Below are 24474 nucleotides of genomic sequence, written 5' to 3'. Positions count from 1 at the left end.
CTTGCGGAAATATTTATAGACATCCACTATTAAGTTAAGAAATGAAATTAATTTAACAAAAAATAATAAGCTACTGTGAAAATTTTTGTTTCATAGATATGAAATTATTTACTTATATAAAAAAAATACACGACATCCAATAAACACATGACAAATTTTTTGTGAGTTTGTAAAGCTCTGACAGTCCATCACTTTTGACACTTAATGTGTTAAGTATATATGTGTTGCTACTTGGAAACATGATATAAGAGAAAATGATTCATTACAGTGTGGAAAAAGGATAGCAGAATAAAAACAATTTATTAACAAATACTATGTTAGTCAAACAACAAAATTTATTATTTTAAAAAAGAACAGTAACATAAAATGCACATATGCTGGCCAGATAATTATTTGGAAACCATCAGATATTCATGCACATATTTGTGTGTTTAGTAAAAATAATAAAATACAAAGTGTGTCTAAGACACACTTGAAAACCTGCCATATGCATTCAAAAGCTACAACCTCACCACCATCAATTGTTGCAGTGGGAATAAACCACCAAAAGAGGTGCCAAAATGTGCCAATGAACAGATGCGAGATTACAGGAAGCAGAAAAGGGTTATTTGAGATCATAACTGCATCCTTACTATTATCTCTTGTTCAATAAAAAATTACCAATAATTTATCTATATCTAAACCTAATAAGCAAGAAGTTTCACTTGTCATGTGTGAAATTCCACGCACACATTTTTTTTAAATGTCTTTCTTCCTGGCTAAAGCCACTAAATGGCCTAGAGAAGCGCAGCAAACTTGTTACCTATAAAAATGAAAATTCATATAATGTCCTTTTTCTCGGCACACGTACGAGTTCTGTACCTGCCAAACTTCCTCGCGTGGACAAAATAGAAAGATTTTGGGTAGGGGGTGAATTCCTTCTCTGAGCTGGACTGCTGTTCACTTTGAAGCTGTGCCACCCGTGAGGAAGGTGGGCCCTGGTTATATGATGCTTTTTTGGCAAGGGGACTGGGGAGTGGTTCGATATTCCACGTGGCACCGCGGGCTGCCTGACCTCGGAGTTGCCTTTCCCAAGTCGTGCATCATCGTCAACCTTGCTTGTCACGAACCCATTCCGAATACATCTTGATCGCTGGTATCAATCCACTTCAACGCTCACTACTGGATGGCGTCACATGGGCACACAATATTTGTGCAGATTAACACAGTACACCCCACCACAGTGCACATAATGTTCTACTTAAGTCCGAAATCAATATCTGTTTATGTAATATAAAAATTTGCTGGGATCACAATAATTCTTTTTAATTTTTCACAGCTAGTTCGGGTAAAGGCAAGAGGGATGACGTAAACCCTTCAATAATTGTGATGCACTGCATTACGAAAATGGTAGAAGCAGTCATTTACAATAAAACAGTAAACTGTGTATTATGTTTATATGCATGAAGCACTCATAAGGTGATAAAATCAACACTGCTAATCAGTTCTATATTTTAAAGAGTATGGGTAACCACTTTTTTTTTTGCAAAAATGTTATTCCAAAGCAATGTTAGATTATTTGATAAATAATTAACTGTCTTCTCCTGTGAGTGTTGGATTAACTTAAATACAGAGGACACTGCTAAATTTTCGCATGGGCATAATGTTTAACGCAAACTGTAGAACCAGAGGGCTGGGGATCACAACATAACCCCCTTCCTCCTAATCTGCTCTAAAGGTCAGATTATAGATTCTGAAAAGGATTAATAAATCCGTAGTCGGCAACAGTAATTAGAAACTTTGTTTGATCCAATATTTATTTATAAACTTTGCCAGTTTTCACATCAACATTAAAATAAGTATATATATACATTAATGCATTTATACATATTTACATACAAAAACACATAATGTTCATACGTATCTACATATATAATGTTAGTTTTAAGTAAGTCTTAGTGCGGAATGCATTTAATGATATTTATTTTGTATTATTATGTGTTTTTGTGTTACATACGTGAAATTACAAAAAAGAAAAGATAATGAGTAACTCCTTCCAACACCCCTGGTTGAATGGTTTCAATATTGCAGTGGAAAGATTTTTAAGGGCATCTGTAATCTATCTACCTTACAATACCCCTAATTAGGCTAAATTACTGTTGTTTGCTGTGGAGCTACACTATTGGCACAAGGTACTTTTTACCTATTAACACTAGATATTCGATGATAGTACATAAACTTTGGTACATATGTACAGCCATTTGTATACACTTCTTTTCAGTTATTTTTTCATTTTAAAATATATTGTTCATAGAAGACATAAGTCATTGCATTTACAAATACTTAGGCCTAGTAACTAAATTTAACGAAGAAGTTTGTTTTAGGAAAGGTTTTCTGGTACTGAATAAAAGATTGAAATTTATTTAAACATGTGTGTTTATTATTAGTCAAACTTAATGTTACATAACTTTAAATATTTATTCAACTGATGATGTGAATAATGTTGGAGAAGATTCTCGACTGTTCGATTGCTTCAACCTCAATAAATTGGTGTCCATGTCTCCGGAATCCATAGGCTTGTGGTGGGCTTGTGGAGTGTATGGGGAAAAACTACCCCATTCCATTCCAATAAGTAGGGCACTGCTTCCAGAAGATGACGTGATGGTGGGACTGAAGGCGCCCAGTGAGGGGCTGCTATCACCTGTAACAGTTTACCATCCTCTTTCATTATGAACACTGATGCTGGAACATGTACCATGATACAGCATTCTCTTCAGAAGCACAAAAGTCAGTAAACAAATTATTTTAATAATTTTGAAATAAAAATAGAAATCTATTACAACAAAAGACAAATACGTACAAAATGTAACACGAGTTGCCTTGCAAATTCAGAACCAAAGACACAAACCAAAAACCTCAACATACTACCTACTAAATAAGTTAAATGAAGCAGACAACTGTAGGTATGTAAAATTTTCGTATTACTATACTTTATAAACTACTTGAACCAAAATCCTGCAAAAAAAAAACACCTCTGCTTTTTGTTCCATGGTGCCGATAAGCATTTTTCACTTGAAAAACGTAACTTTTTCAAGAAATCCACCCTTTAATATTTATTAAAATTCTTATATAAGTTGCAATAATGTGGCCTTGGAATTTTTTTTTTTGCTGTGTAATTTTTAGATGATTTATCCGGGATTGGAGGACGCAGAGTTATGAGTATTTGGTTTGTGCACCACTCATGTGTAAAGTTTCTGTGCCGAAGAACACAAACAACAGCTACATTGCAGGTAGCCAACAGCTCCCTTGCACCGACAAGAGCAACAACAGTCACAGTCATCTAATATGCAGAACGATTACAGACCATACAGCCACGTCAAAAATCATCGCTTCGAGAGAGGTTTTGCGGTGAATTGGAGTCCCTAACTTTTCCGTGTGCACCAGGTTCGTGCCCAGGACCTACTACTTCGAAGATATGTACCACATACCTATTCGAGGAGACTTATATGCCGAAGAGATCCGACCTACGACGAAGATATGGACGACCCTTCGTAAACTGGTGGGGCTTCCCATCTCGTTTAAATTCGTGGGTAGCGGATGCAGAAATCGAGAAGCGTTAGTAACATTATTGATTCGCTTGTGTATTCTTTGTTTTTGAAGTGAAGTTTGGTCTTTATTATTAAACATTGATTGTAAGCATTTTGTATGTGTTATGTGTTTCTATATGTAAATAAATATTATGTCATACTTGCCCATCCTGAGCAGTACTCAAATCAGGTTATTACACTGGGATGTGTATTACTGGCAGACGTCAATCCAAGATGGACGTGGATGTTGACACTAGCACACTAGAGAAGTGGCGTCAGAACTATCTGCACGATCATCCAAGATTGCGGTCCTCAGCAGACAGCATTATAATTCCACCTCCTCCTTCAACCCGATCATTTTGACACCCCACTCGCTACCGCCCTTTTTGCCTATGACATGGGTGGAATGAGAAAGCAGGAGAAATTTAGAATTTTAAGAGGGTGGTAGGGGAGTGGAGCACTCGATGGTGATTACCGTAACGGAATACGCATTGTTAAGAAGTAATTGAATGTGTTTACTGCAAGGGATCAAGGTCAAGGTCATCCAAAATGGCATCCGTATCAAGGATCCAGAGCCTGTTCCCGAAACGTATGTTTTCTACTACTTCTGTACAATCACTTTATTTTGTGTAAAATATAATTTACTTAACACTTTTAAATTTTATTATTCGTCGACATACTATTAAGTTTTCTCACTTACCATTTCGTTAAACAAAACTCGTGAAACAGTTTTGGCATGTTTTATACAAATTTTCAATATTTGCGGCTGTGACTTAGACATCTTAGTTACTTACCTAATGCGAGCGGACTGGTGCTTGTAACGGACGATAAGGACTGAATTGGAGACAAAAGTGGTTGCTCCATTCCGAAACTAGAGTTGGCTGATACTGAAAAATAATCATTTTCAGTTTCACATTTGCGGAATATCATTTATATAAATTGTCTTGAATGAAACTTGTATTCTGTACTGGTAAATTCCTCATCGTTACAAAATATTTCTAAAGTAAATACATACATAGAACTTCCTTCATCGTAGGCCTATAAGAATTTTCAAAACAGGTTAAATAAAATACCTAGTTCGAAATGTATTGCATAGTAATATTTTTTCTTACATGAGCAATTTAGTGCCATTGATTTATGCCTCGTGTTCAATTACCTGGTATTGAAATAACTCCCTGGACCATTGCCGTGCCGTGGTTAATGATATGTTGTTGATTCTGTTGGTGTTTAGCGGCTATTTTCTCTTGTTTGCGCCACTTTGCACGGCGGTTTTGGAACCACACCTGCAAACAAATGCTTGTCACTTATTTCATATTAATTGAAGAAACATACTATTGCCATCAAGCTACAAAGTTCAGTCAAAGGAAGGTGACTTCTGTAGACTAGTATAAAATTATTTTAACAGTAAATTTCTATGGATTAAATTTCAAAACGTTTTGCATTGGAACAATAAGTCATCACAAGCAAAACAGAGAAATAATGGCGGCTTCAGGATGACTTTTCGGGACGGGCTATCGCACAAAGAAAGGTCGTAGTTGCAAAAAATGAAAGTGGTCAGATATTGGCCTTGGAATATTATTTACAAATTACAGGTTTCAAATACAGAACCTTAGTAGCTCCATGCAACTTTTGATGAGATAAAAGTTTAACATATGAAATTAAATATTTAAGTAAAAATAAATATACACTAATCAATGAAATTGGTCTCGGGAGGGGCTATCGCCCCCACCGCCCCCCTTCTGGAGCCGCGCTTGCAAAGAAATCCTTTTTGTCTTAGGCTAAAGGCTCAGGTAAATTTTAAAGTTCATATTTCTGTGAGTTGGAAGAAAAAGGGCCAAACTACAATTTAACTAAATATCATTTGTAAGGGGCGGTCGTAACAAAACATTTTTTGGGACAAAAAATTTAGATAACATTTAGAAGGTTTACAATAACTTTGAAAATTCATGATACTGTGTCTGCCTAGGAATTTATGAATTATTTTGTACTTCAACCCATATAGGATTCCACTTCTTGAGCTAATGATTGTTTTAATACAACGAATGCAATATATTTTTTTTATAGCGCTATTGTGATTTTTCAGGTTTTCAATAATTTTTCCCCATTTCCAACCTCTTAAGTCCAACTGGGCCATTAACGAACTCGACCAAGGTTTTTAATCTCTTTATTTTGTGTATCAGTCTGAAGGTATTGTGTTCAAAATTACTGCAGTAATCGTGTCCATAAAATATTGATCTATACCTATATTTATATAAGTTTTTCATTTGACGATGTTTTGGGGTCTAGGGAACACGAAGTGAATACTGGGGACAACATCATTCACATCAAGGATCAACTCATCTTTTTTTTAAGAATTTAAATTACTAATTTAAAAAATGCATTACTTTTCTCTAGGGGAATAAGTTCAGTCTCGTGATTTTTTTTTGTGTGTGACTTAAAAATCCGCGCAGCATGTAATTGCAAAATGTGTTGAGTGTTTCGTAACATTGCATCAACTATGACTACGATATTCATGGAATAAAAAGAAACCGAAAAGTATCTAAAAATATTTTCCGAAAAAGTAATAGAGGCAGCTGCTTGCCGGCGCGCGGGGAGAGATTTGCAAGCTCGCAGAAACTGTAGGAGACTGACCACCTGTTCGCTCGATGAACGCAGGTCTAGCTTCCCGGCCGACTCGCTAACACGTAAAAAATACGCTGAAATCATAACCCGGTACATGTAAAGTACTTGTTGGAATTGTCTCAATGTACGAAAATCGGAAGGAGAATAGAAAACGAGCATACCAAAGTAACATTTACGCCCCGAAAAATGTTGTAGTGCATATACCAGAGTCGAACCCAGGCCATGTGCCACAAAAAAAAAAAAACATCGCCACGAATAACAAGAAACAAAAAATCTTCATACAGGCCAAGCATCTCCGAACCCAGAAGTATTTTTCGTCGATACTTGGCGAACATTTTAAACCGGTCATGTTCAATGTCAGGCATATGGACCAGGTGTCTCGGTAACACGAGGACCATCATGACCTGGCTACACACATTTAACGAAATGACATACATACAAACAAAAGAAAAGAACACGCAGTGGACATGCAGTTGACATACTGGACATGCAATGCACACACTGGACACACAATAGACATGCAATGCACACACTGGACACACAGTCGAGAGAACTCAGTCTTAGGAATCAGATTTCAAGAAATAAACTAATGGGTTTTTTAATACATTTAATACACAAGCAGGTAAAACAAGTTATCATTGTTTGTAGCATGAATTTCTTAGTTCACGAAGTATGGTGGCTACTCATTGAGGTGCGAATAGTTTCCTTCACTAATTGATGTCATCAGTAGTCTCAGACGATCGATTATTATTTTAGGATCTTTCAATGACGAATAATTAATCTCTTCTGTTGCTTTCATCTTCGTTGCATGTTTATTATAAATATTTTTAAAATCTCTGCAATCTTCAGTTTTATCGTCAGCCTCAAAGTCACTGTCGCCATCACCGTAGATGTCAGCATCTCGCCTGGATTACTGTAAGAATCGAAATCGTTGGTGTTGAAGATTCTTCATCGTCTTCAAGCTTCCTTTTTAAGAATCCATCAATTTTACAAAGTACGGGGGATCTATTTGAATTCGGCTTGAATGTATTCTCACTTTTCAGGGTGATGATACTTCCATTGATTTCAGTCTTCCTTAAACCATCAACATACTTCAATTCAAGATCTTTGTCAAGATCAGGAGAGCTGTTAATATAATTACTCTCGAACTAAAATTTATAAATTTAAAGAGTACCTATGAGTAGAGTAGGTTGACCATTCCGAACCCTGGTGGGCGTCAATGATAGACCACCATCTTGGTTTTTGACATCACGGTGGCAATCTTAGATGACCTTGACCTTGAAATGCATTTACAAATGCTGAATTTGTCACAATTTTTTTTCCATTATAATAAAAAATTTTGTTCTTAATAATGCAACACTCTGAATTCAATTGTAAGTATGGTAGCCTTTGATTATCATGCGAAAATTAAAAGTTAACTACAATAGCATAAATAAGACTTAAAATAACTTGCAAAAGTAGACTTCACGTTTCCGAATAGATTAACAGTGAACCGGGCAGTGAGAGCGAAATTTCAAAAAAAAAGAAAAAAAAAAACCTGGACAACCACAGAGACCAAACATCTCCGAAAATGAGGCCTTCTTCGCCGATACTTGACCTGCCTTTTAAACAAGCCCTGGGGGTTTTTCAAGCAGACAGACAGAGTCTCCGGACTGCCAGACCTGTGGTACTGATAAACCCCATTACAAGCATAATGACTTGTTTTTAGCCCACTGTGCTGTTATATGCTGTTATTTACATGACTCAATTCTTTCCATGGAATATTCTGTGCTGTCTGATATTTTAAGTTAGACATCAGCTGTTTTAAGTATGTTATCTGTGAGTTTCTGGTTTCATTTTTTTTTTTTGCATTCTTGAAATTTTTCTACACCAAATAATGTAGAACTGCATCGTCGTGTGCCCCAAAAATTTTATCAAATAAAAATTTCCCATCGCAAGGATCATTAACAAAAAAAAGGCTCCACATAATTTTGCCTTTAGGAGTTTTATCAAACCTTGGCGATGTTTTTTCGTGTTCACAATTTATGTTATAATTATATTAAATATTGTGTAGTCTAAGAGCAACCCATGACATTTTACGATCAAATTTTTCTGCACAATTGTGCAAGCATGAAAACATTGTATCCATTCGACAACACTCACCGAGTTTTGACCGGTTACTTTTTAAATGTTACTTCAAAGTTACATATATTGGAGTGTTGAAATATATTGGAGCATAATATTACTTAAATACTAGGTTTTAAAAATGGTTTTTCTATTAACTTATTGTTTGAACACACAGTATCTTGTAGCATGCCCATACATTCAAGATTTCTTCTTTTATAATACATGCTAATGGCTTAGAGAGATGGGAAGAAATTTAGTGGAGGAATTAAAGTAATGCATTGGTATTGCTAGTGGCACCAGTCGACATCCTGAAGTTGTGAGGTGTGGTTTTAATTTTGCATTTGTCGAGGTTCAAACTAAGGTACTTAACTTTTATCTTGTTAGCGTGCGTCAATTTTAAAGTTTATATTATAACACTTAATTTTTTTTAATTTTTATTACCCTTTGTTTTTAGATTTTTCTTTTAATGGTAGGCCATGACATAATTCCAGATAATGGACAGGTTTAGTTGCAGCCATGTTAGATTAATTGGTTGAATTGTTTTCCATTTTATTTTATTTTTAGTGTTGTAAAATCTTACCTAAATATTGTAACATAATTAAATGAAATGATAGGTCAAAATTGTTTACTTGTTTTTTTATTCTAAATGTCAAGTTTAAGGATAAATTTTGTAGTTCAGGAGGAGTACCTACTTAACAGACGAAACCATTACCTCATATTGAATCCTTGAACTGGTTTGGCACAGCTGCATTTTATAGTGCATGTACAGTTTCTAATGAAATAAATACTTTCATGTTTAATTTTTTTTCTCTAGAGAGTGCAGTGAGATAGATTTCTTGGTATGCCTACCTATTTCTCTTACCTGGACCCGTGCTTCTGTGAGATCAATCCTCAGAGCCAATTCTTCTCTAAAAAATACATCTGGGTAATGCGTCTTGTGGAATGCTCTTTCAAGTTCTTCAAGCTGGAAATTGCTAAACGTAGTCCTAGAATGATTTGTAAAAAAAATTACCAAAACATGATTGATGCTCTCTCTCCAACATAAAAAAAATTCATTGTGTATTTAAACTCGGCACAAAGGCGCAGGTAGATCTCAAGTACACACACACCCACACACACACACACACACACATATATATATATATATATATATATATATATATATATATATATATATATATATATATATATATATATATATATGTGTGTGTGTGTGAGTAGGTGTGTGAGTGAGTGTGTGTTTAGGTGTGTGTATGTATGTATGTATGTGTGTATATATATATATATATACACGTTGGAACATGAAGTAACAAGGTCCATTTTAAACTAATTTCAGGAAAATATTTTTTAGTTAAATATTTTAGCATACATTTTCTAACGTTATGTGTATAATTATTTTTCAAACTTTCACCTTTTATTTTAATCAAGGATTTTGACTACATTATAGTTTTACATCTATTTAGATATTTTTTTTAATTTTTCCGAAATTGCCATGAAAATTACACCCTCGTTCTATCGGGAACACTTGCGGTGTTCTATCACCCAAATGGGCCTACTGTGACAGCATCGTAAATTTTAAGATTCGTGGGTGTGTAATAGGTGATTGTAATAATAACTCTGGATGTGTTAAATATCAGTGCAACAAGTGTTGTAACCAGTTTATACATTATGGAAACTTGAAAAGGTGCATCAAGATGTGGAAAGGACCAAACTGTATCTTTCTTTGAACACATGTTCGGTGCAAGGCATCATGAAATATATCACTGACCTTTAAATGACTTAGATACCTCTCAGATATGTGACATGTGTGGTGATCGACTGTTTGTGGAATTGCCCTGAAAAATCATGAAAATTCATGCAAGGGACTCTATTCACTCTAAAGGAAGACTAAAGGAATCTAGAAACGCTAAATATGTAATAATTTGCTTGTTTGCACTTGTAGAAGAGTAAACATTTTATAATAAATTTTAGTTGTGAATGTGTGTTATTTTCTTTATTGCACTGGGAACTTTGACTGTTATTGTAAAATGCAAATTGGAGCGATACAAAGTTAAATAGGTACATATTTTTTCAGCAAAAAAAAAATTCATTGAAAAATTATCCAAACGAAGACAGGAATAGAACTAATCATTCAATATATTAATAACTAATTTTTTTAAATGATTTTTGGAATTTTTTCGAATTTTCAGGTTAAATATTACAGATGTTCAATGTGGTGCTGAAGATGATGGACACAACACTAGCTGCCATTCTGGTGATTGACACTACTGCCCTCTAGTGGGGTAATCAATAAACCAATATGCCGGCAGCAAAGCGGCCAGCTCCAAAGATCCACAGTCTGGTGCCTATGTCAGTAACCGCATATTAATACTTCTTAATACGATACTTAAAATACGGGATGTCCATAAAAGAATGTGCCCGTTTCAGTGGTATATTATAACAGTTTAATTTAGACTATTTTTAACAAATAATAAATTTAATTTAAGGAAAAGTAACCTAGTTTTTCTTACAAATGTTCAATGTGTGCACCTTTAGTTATACGGCACACAGCCAACCTAAAGTCCAATTCTTCCCACACTTTGGTCAACACGTCCGGAGTAATGGAAGCAATAACCTCTCCAGTTCTGTCTCAACTCTGGCAAATCATTAGGTAGCAGCGGAATGTAGACACGATCTTTCATAAAGCCCCAAAGTAAAACAATCGCATGTCGTTATGTCAGGTGAACGTGGAGGCCAGCGAAAAACATTGGACCATTACGTCCAATCCAACGTTCAGGGACTTCTACAGTTAATCTTTAAAAGAAACGCACGTTGAACTGAAATTACAGTTCTATATTCTTAGCGAATTGCTGAACACAAAACTCTTTACTCCCAGGAGTCGCCATTTTGCGTTGGTGGCGCTGCAAGCGAAAAAAAAAAAAAGCAGTACTCGCGCATGCGCTTATTTAAAACTGTTTTAGTTACTATTTAATTGTTACTTTGAACCACAACTCCACAATGCTTACTGTTGATGCTATTAAAATTTATAACTACAACATTATTTTATGGACATACTGTGTGTGCATGGTGGTATGGTCCAAATTTTAGATTTCAATAGCCTTTAACTGCCACCAACGTAAAATTCGCCGTTTGAGAACCTAATCAGAATTGTGATCAAGAAGCATGTGTATATTTGTGACTTACGATCTGCAGTTAATTCTCGAAATTGTGAGATGAGCTATCATTGGCAGGTGCGCGAATGACACCAAGTGAGATGAGCTATCATTGGCAGGTGCGCGAATGACACCGAGTGAGATGAGCTATCATTGGCAGGTGCGCGAATGACGCCGAGTGAGGTGAGCTATCATTGGCAGGTGCGCGAATGACGCCGAGTGAGGTGAGCTATCGTCGGCAGGTGAGTGAATGACACCGAGTGAGATGAGCTATCATTGGCAGGTGCGCGAATGACACCGAGTGAGATGAGCTATCATTGGCAGGTGCGCGAATGACACCGAGTGAGATGAGCTATCATTGGCAGGTGCGCGAATGACACCGAGTGAGATGAGCTATCATTGGCAGGTGCGCGAATGACACCGAGTGAGATGAGCTATCATCGGCAGGTGCGCGAATGACGCCGAGTGAGATGAGCTATCATTGGCAGGTGCGCGAATGACACCGAGTGAGATGAGCTATCATTGGCAGGTGCGCGAATGACACCGAGTGAGATGAGCTATCATTGGCAGGTGCGCGAATGACACCAAGTGAGATGAGCTATCATCGGCAGGTGCGCGAATGACACCAAGTGAGATGAGCTATCGTTAGCAGGTGCGAGAATGACACCAAGTGAGATGAGCTATCATTGGCAGGTGCGCGAATGACACCGAGTGAGATGAGCTATCATTGGCAGGTGCGCGAATGACGCCGAGTGAGGTGAGCTATCATTGGCAGGTGAGCGAATGACGCCGAGTGAGGTGAGCTATCATTGGCAGGTGAGCGAATGACGCCGAGTGAGGTGAGCTATCGTCGGCAGGTGAGTGAATGACACCGTGTGAGATGAGCTATCATTGGCAGGTGCGCGAATGACACCGAGTGAGATGAGCTATCTTTGGCAGGTGCGCGAATAACACCGAGTGAGATGAGCTATCGTCGGCAGGTGCGCGAATGACACCGAGTGAGATGAGCTATCGTCGGCAGGTGAGCGAATGACACCGAGTGAGATGAGCTATCGTCGGCAGGTGAGCTAATGACACCGAGTGAGATGAGCTATCGTCGGCAGGTGAGCGAATGACACCGAGTGAGATGAGCTATCATTGGCAGGTGCGCGAATGACACCGAGTGAGATGAGCTATCATTGGCAGGTGCACGAATAACACCGAGTGAGATGAGCTATCGTCGGCAGGTGAGCGAATGACACCGAGTGAGATGAGCTATCATTGGCAGGTGCGCGAATGACGCCGAGTGAGATGAGCTATCATTGGCAGGTGCGCGAATGACGCCGAGTGAGGTGAGCTATCGTCGGCAGGTGAGCGAATGACACCGAGTGAGATGAGCTATCATTGGCAGGTGCGCGAATGACACCGAGTGAGATGAGCTATCGTCGGCAGGTGAGCGAATGACGCCGAGTGAGATGAGCTATCGTCGGCAGGTGAGCGAATGACGCCGAGTGAGGTGAGCTATCATTGGCAGGTGCGCGAATGACGCCGAGTGAGGTGAGCTATCGTCGGCAGGTGCGCGAATGGCACGGAGTGAGATGAGCAATCATTGGCAGGTGCGTGAATGACGCCAAGTGAGATGAGCTATCTTTGGCAGGTGCGCGAATGACGCCGAGTGAGATGAGCTATCGTCGGCAGGTGCGGGAATGACACCGAGTGAGATGAGCTATCGTCGGCAGGTGCGCGAATGACGCCGAGTGAGATGAGCTATCGTCGGCAGGTGCGGGAATGACACCGAGTGAGATGAGCTATCGTCGGCAGGTGCGCGAATGACGCCGAGTGAGATGAGCTATCGTCGGCAGGTGCGGGAATGACACCGAGTGAGATGAGCTATCGTCGGCAGGTGCGCGAATGACGCCGAGTGAGGTGAGCTATCATTGGCAGGTGCGCGAATGACACCGAGTGAGATGAGCTATCGTCGGCAGGTGCGGGAATGACGCCGAGTGAGGTGAGCTATCATTGGCAGGTGCGCGAATGACACCGAGTGAGATGAGCTATCATTGGCAGGTGCGCGAATGACGCCGAGTGAGGTGAGCTATCATTGGCAGGTGCGCGAATGACACCGAGTGAGATGAGCTCTCACCGGTAGCGTCGCTGCTTCCTCTTGGCCGGCTGGCCGCTGGCACTCAAGGTCGTGCATGAGGGCGAGCCTTGCGGCGATGGCGACCCCAGGAAGCTCAAGGTCCCCGGCGGTGGAGAACTCCCGAGGACTGCTTCGCTGTAACCTGGCCAACCCCGCGTGTTACTAGACACTTCAGCGCTCGTGTCCATCCGACTTGCCGCTGGGGCGAGGGTGGGAAGCTCTTCGTGCCTGTAACTTGAAAACAACTACGAAAAACTACCAGGGCCTACTGTCTTATTCGTTTATAAGCTCTGCTATTAAAAATAATAGGTTTATAAATAATAGCAAAATGTTTTTCAAAATCAATCTCATTAATCTGGAAGTATTTGGTACAGTCAGGAGTTTTCATTATTTGAAAGTTGATTTGAAATTTAATCATCGTGTTTGCGATACAACTAAATGATTAAATTTGAGTCATGTATTGGCTCAAAATAAACTATAGTAAATGATCTTAACTTGTAAAATTACATATAAAAATATATTGGTTTATAATTCAGCAATACTAATGAGTAGAGACATGCAACATTCGCGGATTCATTGCGCGATAGGCTAGCATCAAAAAAACTATACCTTCGTACCGCTTCTGCGATTGCTCAGACTGTTTGCTTCATCAGACCACACCGCGACACTGTACTGTCATCACAGCTACTGCGGGCCTCGTGGTCCGTGTGCCAGAGCCGAGCATCGAGCCAAGGCCGCGGAGTGACGCCCACTGCCTCTTGTTGTGGGCCCACATTTTATCCGGGGAACTGTGAGCCAATGGGAAACACTAAACCAAGAAAGTGCCGAATTACGGACAGCCTAGTTGAGACGTCTCACGCGTCAGTAGCCAATGAACAGGTGTCATTTCCGCGACTATTTAAAGGACTGTGGAGTCTATCCTAGATGTCAATGAATCCGCGAATTTTGCAGGTCTCTACTAATGAGTATTGTTTAAAATGTCAGCACAAAAATAGCTAAGCCCACATACGGAAACCTGTGTTGGAGGCGCTCAGCACTGGAGGTTTTCGCACTTTTCTCTGCCCTAAGACTCCACTCAGCAGTTACTGGATTGCTAACTATCACGCGAGACCGCATATGATCCTTCCAGCAGGCATCGCAGAAGTATTCGCTTAGTCTGCACGTGCAACACCGGCCTGTACAGGTTTAAGAATTGCTGCAACCAGTCGGCAAACAGACGTCTGAACGACATACTTCTCGTCATTGCTCCAACAAGCACCGAGTCGAGGCCATGTCGCAGCCGTGGGCGCCGGCAATGTCGCCTATGTCGTACCGAGGCAGTCATCGGCAAGAGCAACCTCGAGGATGTGCAGTCGGATAACAACAGCGTTCCTCCTGAGCTCAAGACCAGCGAGCGATTTGGAATCGGAGTCGTAGAGGCAGTTCGAGCGTCTTCAAATACTCTGCTTGCGAAAATGTCAAAGGCCTTAACCTAATACGTGTGACATGCGTATTTCTTAAAATAAAATTGTAAAATTTGAACAGTTAGGCATGGATGTTACCATGAGACATTAAAATTTAGATTAAATGCACTTAGGCCAACAGTCCTAAAACAACATAGCCTCCAGATAAAAAAAAAACACGTCTGGCAGTGTGACAGTATAGCCAAGAGAAAGTAACTTCGCTTTGCACCTTTAAAACTTAAAATACATTTTTTAAAAATGAAAATAGGAAATTATTTGCAGCCAAGCAAAAAAATTGGCAAACAATGTTTCTTAAAACATAAATCTTACACCTTGGTACACATATACACACACTCACCAACACACATACACACACTGCACATATATATGTATGGTTGTAAATACAATTTTTTCAGTAGTGAAATAATAGTCGCCTTTCTTTTTGTGAATGTTACTTTACAACACAATTTTACTATCGATTTTTAGTTGGAATATATTAATAAGAACATATAAACTAAGCAAAAAAATATTTTCTATATAACATGTCAGGTAAGCTCTTTTCGTGACATACACAGTGTAGCTACACAGTGTCAGACGCAAAATTTTAATTGCCTGAGGAGTAGGCAACACGCACTACACACGTATTTCTATGGTGGTAGTCATGCACAAATGGGGCAGTTCGCCAATGCTTCCTTTCGACTACTTCCATCGTGGTTACTCACTTAGTCATTTTCTGAGTTTGCACAGCTGAGAAAAGCCTATAAATTTAATTATACTGTCACAATGTTTAAATATTTCTTTATAAAAACCTACAACAAAAGAACTAAAAATAAATGATGATGGGCGAGTCGAGCCTCGAAGCATTCTTAAAGTCATCCACTAAGCAGAGAATTCCGTTTGGCACAAGTGAAATAAAAAAAAAAACCTTTTTTCTGCAACTGAGTTAGAGAATTAGCATAAACAACATATGACTGTAAGATAAAATGATTGTCTCGAAAATTATCATTCTTAAGAGGAGAGTAAAATTTATTTAAAAAAATATTTCTTTGCATGTGAAAACTTTAGGGAAAAAAATATATATCAAATAAATTACTATACGGGTAGGGGTATTTATTTCCCCTTTCCAATAGACGCGTAAATGTGTGTTGTTATCACTTGGGATGATCTGTAAGGATTCCCTTCTTGCAGAGTGTTGTGATTGCAGGAGAGGTAATTAACTTAGGGCTTTATAAGCTTTAACTAACCGTGTTTGGGTTAATGTAATAAGGCGCGGGCTGCACTGCCCCGCAGAAGCAGTGTCCAGGCACAGACAGTCACACCGCGAGACACAGTCTGGCAGTCACGTGCGTGAGTGCGCTTCTTCTTTAGCGTGCATTCTGCTTCGCGGGCGCTTCAATCCGCGCACACGACGTTTCATTTTACTATTTTGAAGTGAAACTTCTTTTCAGAAGGGGGGCAACAATTTTCGAGCGTTACGAAGATTCCGACCGCACGAGGGGAACAGTGAGGCAGGTGGCAGAGGAGGAGAGTGCAGCAAGCACTAGCGGTCGAATGGCAGACGGCAAAGGAAGGGGGATAGGTACGTAGCGGAGCATGCTGTATGCTGGTTGTAGCGGCCGGGAGGGGAGACGGCAGGGGAGAGGTGGGAATTCTCGCAACACTGCTTGTGTTTGTCTACTCCTCGGTTTCCGTAACGGCCGACGATTGACGCTTCCACATTTCTTTTATTTTTTTATTAAATTGTCTAAAGTTTATTTATTTGTGTTTGGAAAAGAGTTCTTGATTTGTGCAGTTGAGCTTATAATTAACATACATTTCTATGTGGATAGTTTGATCGAAAACGAAAATAATTTATCTCTATCTATCCTCTCTTATCTCTATCTATCCTCTCTATCTCTATCTAGACCTAAAATGCAAGAAGTTTCACTTCTATCGCGCGTGGACTCCACATGTTCAAATTCTTAAAAGAAAATATTTTCAAATCTTATTTAAGAAAGTTTAAAACCACAATTTAAGTAAATGAAGGGAAACAAAATTGCAGAGAACATACTTTTATTTAATTACAAATCTCTCAAAGTTCAGTAAAACACTATAATAAACTATTTAAAATCATTAATAATCCGATTTTGAATATACATATTAGTAATGTAAATAAAGTAAATAGAATACATAGGGAAATCACACTAATATATTAATGAATTTGGAAATTTATTTGCAGGTCCGGGTAGCATCAGAAAATAGCTATGAGCTATTTCATGGTCTGTAAAGCAGTTTAGGTCTTTTTAATACTGTGGAAAACGTGCTAGGAATAGTTACGTTTGCTCAGTAAACCAGTAATCCATTCCTGTAATTAATTAATTAATTTCCTTCGAAATATCTATCCACTAATTTTGACAACGCTTTGCTAGTTGACATCATCATTTCAAACTTTACAGATTATTTTAAAGTTCTTATAATGTTGACAAAATGGTAGTATTTTTGAGTTATGTAATGAAATGAGTTTCTCTAATGACGGCGTCAACACAACAGCATTTTGTAGTTTACATAATGTCTTAAGTCAACGGGATGAACATATTCGAACAAGCATTACAAAACTTGTCAGTCTTACTCTCATACTTGGGACTTCAACTATTGTTAGTGAGATCTCTTTACCAAATTTAATAGAGGTAGATATTTATTTGGGCTAAATGGTAGGCTAAAATAGAATGGAAAGAAACAAACCCACAGTTTTCAGTACATTGTTGATAGGGGCATATAAAACGTCAAACTGAGTTTTAAATTACTGTGATGTATCTGAAAATCAACATGAGTAATTCTTGACGTCACCATTTGGAGAAAGAAACCTCACAGCTACAGACAACTAAACTACAATTCTAAGCGTCACATTCTAAACTGCAGTTCTAAGCGCCACATTCTAAACTACAACTCTAGGCGTCACATTTATTTATATGTGGTGAAGGCTTGTTTACAAATAAGGCAACGCCTCAAATTCAAGCAAGTTAACAAATACTAAGTAATGTTTTAAGTTACACAGTAATCCTCAGATTATTGCCTCGGTGGGAACTCCTAGATAATAGCAGGCTCACAACCAATGAGGTAATGATGTGTTGCTCATAAATTAAGACTTGCTGTGGGTTGGAATGGAATCAATGACCATCGTAACATAAACGTGAAATTCCCGAGGACCCGTCTTCACTTTCAGTGCTAAGTAAAACATATCAACCCTGCTTTGGCATTAAGCAATAAGCGACTGGATGTACTGAATAGTCTGTATACTGCAGAAGAAAAAGGACTGCTCTTCGACCGAGAAAAAAATAAATTTTATTTTTGGTTTTCAAGTCACGATATATTTTTATTAAGATTGTAAGATGTACAAAATATTTTTTCCTGGCTAGGATTCACGTTTATATATATAAAAATAATAACATAACAAACTATGTGAAACTTTTGGAGTTTCCTTTATCATGCATATACTCCCCTCAATGTGTTATACTACCATGAGTAAAATTTTGTCAAGATTCTAATATATCTAGATTAAAAAATTAAGATACCAATACTGAAAAATAACTTTCGAGTGGGAATAATTTCACTATATTTTTGTAAACTCCACTAAAACCAAAGTTAATTGCTAATCAGAGTGGGATGAACATAGTGTCGAAGAGAAACGTTTGCTGTCACGCCTTTAACCGATGACCTATACATAGAGACCGGAAAATTTCGCGGATTCCTTTCGCGATAGGCTAGAATCCAAAAACGTTTGCCTTTTTACCGCATCAGTGATTGGGCAACAGTTTATCTGAATGACACTAGGCCAATGAAAAACCTTTAACAAAAGAAGTATCGAATCACTAGCGTCCCAGTTAACAGGTATCACGAGTCAGTAGCCTATGAGCAGATGTCATTTTCCCGCATGCATAGAGGATCATGGAGTCTATCCTACAGGTCATTTAAATCGCGAATTTTTCCGGTCTTAACCTATAGCCTACAGTAACTTTAGTTTGCAATCTGGGTAAGAATCTGGAAAGACTCATGAATAAAGCACGGAGCAGCACTTAAACTCAAGAGACATACGGCGTATATGAGCGTAATAGTCCAGTAATTGTCCAGTAAGAGTCCAGTAATAGTCCAGTAATATTCCAGTAATAGTCCAGTAATAGTCCAGTAATAGTCCAGTAATAGTCCAGTAATAGTCCAGTAATAGTCCAGCAATAGTCCAGCAATATTCCAGCAATATTCCAGCAATAGTCCAGTAATAGTCCAGTAATAGTCCAGTAATAGTCCAGTAATATTCCAGTAATAGTTCAGTAATAATCCAGTAATATTCCAGCAATAGTCCAGTAATAGTCCAGCAATAGTCCAGTAAAGGTCCAGTAATATTCCAGCAATCCGCGTGTCGGCTTTCAAAACATCTCATCGCTGTCGAGAAGACAAATTCAAATCAAACATAAAGAACTAATTATTTAAATTTAGTTAAATACTAGTGATGAAAGAGTTCAAGTGATATGTGATTTATGATTTTCTATGAACTGCGAGCTTTAGCTACAAAACATACAAACCGACTGACTCAAAACATACTGAAAATGTTTACTGAACTTCCAGTTGCCGACACCCACCGTGCTCTTACAAACTTCATGCGGCCGACGGAACACCGTGTATCTGATTAGGAGAACCTAATATTATTTTACGTAACCTTTTTTAATGGCTATTATGCAATTGAGATGTAGGCCTACATCCAGTACCAGAAAAAGTGCTGCTCATTTTTGTTGGCATTAACAAAGTGATCGCAAATCACCGACTTATAACATACTTAGGTCATCTATCTACACATTTAACCATAACTATTGCCCGGGCAATAATGTACCACGTACGAGCTGGCCGACAGTGTTCAGTTTCAACTTACTGAGGCCAAGGGCGAACTTACTGAGCTTTCCGTGGATAGGTGTGTTTAATTCTACAGGCCGTGGCATACAGAACTCTTAATAAACTTGAAGACGCCGACAGCACACTTCTGAGAAGTACCGTGACTGAGACACACTGTACAGACTAGGACCAGCTTTACTCTTGCTGACCGGCAGACAGAACCCTTTGTAAATATACTGCGGCTGACAGCTAAATTACTGAACTTATTAGGATCGGCAACACACTGTCTGAACGTGAAGAGGCTGATAGCAAACATTCAGTACCGACTAGAGACGGCAGCGCAGTTACTGAAACTGAATATACCAACAGCACTACTCCTAAACGTACTGCGGCTGACGGAACACTTGAGCAGTTACTGAAACTGAAGGTACCAACAGCACTACTTGTAAAGGCACTGCGACTGACGGAACACTGGCGCAGTTACTGAAACCGAAGATATCAACAGCACTACTTGTAAAGGCACTGCGGCTGACGGAACACTGGCGCAGTTACTGAAACTGAAGGTACTAACAGCACTACTTGTGAAGGCACTGCGGCTGACGGAACACTGGCGCAGTTACTGAAACTGAAGGTACTAACAGCACTACTTGTGAAGGCACTGCGGCTGACGGAACACTGGCGCAGTTACTGAAACTGAAGGTACCAACAGCACTACTTGTAAACGTACTGCGGCTGACGGAACACTGGCGCAGTTACTGAAACTGAAGGTACTAACAGCACTACTTGTAAACGCACTGCGGCTGACGGAACACTGGCGCAGTTACTGAAACTGAAGGTACCAACAGCACTACTTATAAACGCACTGCGGCTGACGGAACACTGGTGCAGTTACTGAAACTACTCTAAACGCACTGCGGCTGACGAAACACTGGTGCAGATACTGAATCTGAAGGTACCAACAGCACTACTTGTAAACGCACTGCGGCTGACGGACTCACTGGCGCAGTTACTGAAACTACTTCTAAACGCACTGCGGCTGACGGAACACTGGCGCAGTTACTGAAACTGAAGGTACCAACAGCACTACTTGTAAACGCACTGCGGCTGACGGAACACTGTCGCAGTTACTGAAACTGAAGGTACTAACAGCACTACTTGTGAAGGCACTGCGGCTGACGGAACACTAGCGCAGTTACTGAAACTGAAGGTACCAACAGCACTACTTGTAAACGTACTGCGGCTGACGGAACACTGGCGCAGTTACTGAAACTACTTCTAAACGCACTGCGGCTGACGGAACACTGGCGCAGTTACTGAAACTGAAGGTACTAACATCACTACTTGTGAAGGCACTGCGGCTGACGGAACACTAGCGAAGTTACTGAAACTGAAGGTACCAACAGCACTACTTGTAAACGTACTGCGGCTGACGGAACACTGGCGCAGTTACTGAAACTACTTCTAAACGCACTGCGGCTGACGGAACACTTGCGCAGTTACTGAAACTGAAGGTACCAACAGCACTACTTGTAATCGTACTGCGGCTGACGGAACACTGTCACAGTTACTGAAACTACTTCTAAACGCACTGCGGCTGACGGAACACTAGCGCAGTTACTGAAACTGAAGGTACCAACAGCACTACTTGTAAACGTACTGCGGCTGACGGAACACTGTCACAGTTACTGAAACTACTTCTAAACGCACTGCGGCTGACGGAACACTAGCGCAGTTACTGAAACTGAAGGTACCAACAGCACTACTTGTAAACGTACTGCGGCTGACGGAACACTGTCACAGTTACTGAAACTACTTCTAAACGCACTGCGGCTGACGGAACACTAGCGCAGTTACTGAAACTGAAGGTACCAACAGCACTACTTGTAAACGTACTGCGGCTGACGGAACACTGTCACAGTTACTGAAACTACTTCTAAACGCACTGCGGCTGACGGAACACTAGCGCAGTTACTGAAACTGAAGGTACCAACAGCACTACTTGTAAACGTACTGCGGCTGACGGAACACTGTCACAGTTACTGAAACTACTTCTAAACGCACTGCGGCTGACGGAACACTAGCGCAGTTACTGAAACTGAAGGTACCAACAGCACTACTTGTAAACGTACTGCGGCTGACGGAACACTAGCGCAGTTACTGAAACTGAAGGTACCAACAGCACTACTTGTAAACGTACTGCGGCTGACGGAACACTGGCACAGTTACTGAAACTACTTCTAAACGCACTGCGGCTGACGGAACACTAGCGCAGTTACTGAAACTGAAGGTACCAACAGCACTACTTGTAAACGTACTGCGGCTGACGGAACACTGTCACAGTTACTGAAACTACTTCTAAACGCACTGCGGCTGACGGAACACTAGCGCAGTTACTGAAACTGAAGGTACCAACAGCACTACTTGTAAACGTACTGCGGCTGACGGAACACTGTCACAGTTACTGAAACTACTTCTAAACGCACTGCGGCTGACGGAACACTAGCGCAGTTACTGAAACTGAAGGTACCAACAGCACTACTTGTAAACGTACTGCGGCTGACGGAACACTGGCACAGTTACTGAAACTACTTCTAAACGTACTGCGGCTGACGGAACACTGGCGCAGATACTGAAACTGAAGGTACCAACAGCACTCACTGAACTTGGCGGGGCCGAAGGGCGCCAGCAGCATGGAGGTCTCGGCGGCCATGTCTGCCGGCGGCGCGGCCAGGGAGCCCAGCAGACTGAAGCCAGCCTCCATGTCCGCCCGCCTCCGGGTCTGCTGAAGAACTAGCGTCGCCTCGCGCCGGGGCGACCCCCGCCCTCCTCCCAACCCTTCCCCCAACACCGCCCCTCCACCGCCCTTCTAGCGTTCACATCGGCACGTCACGTCTTATTTTCTGAAGTAAATACTTTAAGTGTATGGACCAATCAAATAATCCCTACATTTACACATGTGGCTGGAAAATTAAATTGATTATGAGGTCTTTTTTTTAATTAAGTACTTTTATTTTCTATGGTAGCATGTGAACATGTATTTTTCTTTGAATCGTCATTTAAAAATTGTATATATTTTTGAATCCATGTAATATATTACTTTACTTAGAAATTATTTGCTCTTTTAAAAAATTGCCTTTATAATTAGGTAAGGTAATTTTTTTTTGTTTTATTATTTTTCTTTAAATGTTTATTTTTTATAGATTCTTGTTCATAGTATGAATAGTCTATTAAAAATAACACACGTAGCATAAATAGGCTAATAACACTCACTCACAAGCTTGTTTTTATGAGTGTTAAATTTCCCGGAAACTTAGTTTGATTGTGAAAACGATGTAAAAGAATGAATAGATAATAATTTTAAGCATGTACAATAGCAATTTCTTTTAAAACCTCGAAAAGCTATTATTTATGTCATGTCAAGCCACATATTGCAATTGCATATTCGTGATGAAAGTTATGACTAAATTTTAAAGATGCAACATCAGAGAAGCCAGGATTTCATTTCACGGCGCGTGTTGTTGGCAATGTCGGCTGAACATCTAAAACAACACTTTGTGTGGTTTTTAGATCAATGGTTTTTAATTTGACGGTCTTAAAATTGCTATTTTAAAATAATCTAAGACTACGTGAGTTAAGACAATTTGAAGCGCGACTGCTGAAATAATGGCGCCTCTTCAACAGAATTCCGGGGGAGGATACATGCCAATGTCTTCCCCGGCTGTGTTCGTGGTGTGTAACATACTCACTTAAGGGGGAAGCCTTATTTTCACAGCCAAGAGAGCCAAACGCCCGATCGTGCATCGTGTTTTTTTTTTTGTTCATCGTAAATAAATATGGCGGTGTTGATAAAAGGAAAGACCATAAACAAGGCAACGGTATTTATTTGTACGCCGCCATATTTTTCGTTTGCCGTGTGTCCGTGAATGTTTATTTTGGACAACTCATAATAACTAATGGTCAATTAGGTTAGGCTAGCTACATTATAAATACTTTGAAACATTGTGGACGGTTCATTTGAATAGGATAGCTACATTAAATATACTGTGAAATAATGTAAACGGTTTCCTAGCGCTGGATAGCTACATATTAAAAAGTTATTTGCTAAGCAACCATAAAATGATTTTACAGTATGTTCAATGTAGCTATAGCCTACTTACCTAATATAACCAACCATCCACAATGTTTTAAAGTATTTAGATTGTAGCTAACCTATCCTAATCGACCGCAAAATTTAATGGCACACTGGTTTATACAATGAGATAGAACGGGGAAAAAAGCGAGCATTAACTTCGGAGAACTTCGGGTGTGGCTCTCTCGTCTGTAAAATGAAGGATTCCCCACTTAAGGCTCGGTAGCCGAGCCGTCAAGGGCAAGGGAGTATAGAAGCAAACAGATGTTTCACTCTCACGTTAAACATTATTCCTATTTTCTTTCTCTGAAATCGGTAACTAACAATTCTGAAACAACCAACCTCATAGCATAAAAACATTTTTTTTCCTAACCTTACTGAAACTAGGTGTATTTTGGAGGGGTCCGGGTTAGGGGAGGGACCTAGGTGCGTCTCAGGCCGAAGCCTATACGCCTAGTCGTGCTGGGATTAGCCA

General features: G+C 39.6%; 1 protein-coding gene across 1 annotated transcript; it reads right to left on the bottom strand.

The window, feature by feature from the left end:
- Positions 1-2397: 2397 nt before the first annotated feature.
- LOC134528830 (retinal homeobox protein Rx1-like) lies at positions 2398-22648 on the bottom strand. Its single transcript, XM_063362496.1, has 6 exons — positions 22529-22648; positions 13569-13710; positions 9157-9280; positions 4723-4849; positions 4361-4453; positions 2398-2680 (listed from the first exon to the last, which is right to left on the bottom strand). Exons 1-6 carry the CDS (start codon positions 22629-22631, stop codon positions 2457-2459), a joined length of 813 nt encoding a protein of 270 aa, XP_063218566.1. The 5' UTR covers positions 22632-22648; the 3' UTR covers positions 2398-2456.
- Positions 22649-24474: the final 1826 nt, after the last annotated feature.

This window comes from Bacillus rossius, chromosome 2 (genome assembly GCF_032445375.1).
Source record: "Bacillus rossius redtenbacheri isolate Brsri chromosome 2, Brsri_v3, whole genome shotgun sequence".
Classification (NCBI taxonomy): Eukaryota; Metazoa; Arthropoda; class Insecta; order Phasmatodea; family Bacillidae; genus Bacillus; species Bacillus rossius.
Note: the sequence above shows the minus strand (reverse complement) of the source record. Positions and strands in the feature narration are given on the sequence as shown.

What these genes read in the sequence shown, in the direction of transcription:
- LOC134528830 (XM_063362496.1), bottom strand. Translation starts at nt 22,631, where the DNA reads ATGGAGGCTGGCTTCAGTCTGCTGGGCTCCCTGGCCGCGCCGCCGGCA. An exon ending in TCACAGAAGCACGGGTCCAG is followed by an intron (nt 4,850 to 9,156) that starts GTAAGAGAAATA and finishes ATTTGTTTGCAG; the next exon opens with GTGTGGTTCCAAAACCGCCG. An exon ending in GGGAGTTATTTCAATACCAG is followed by an intron (nt 4,454 to 4,722) that starts GTAATTGAACAC and finishes ATTATTTTTCAG; the next exon opens with TATCAGCCAACTCTAGTTTC.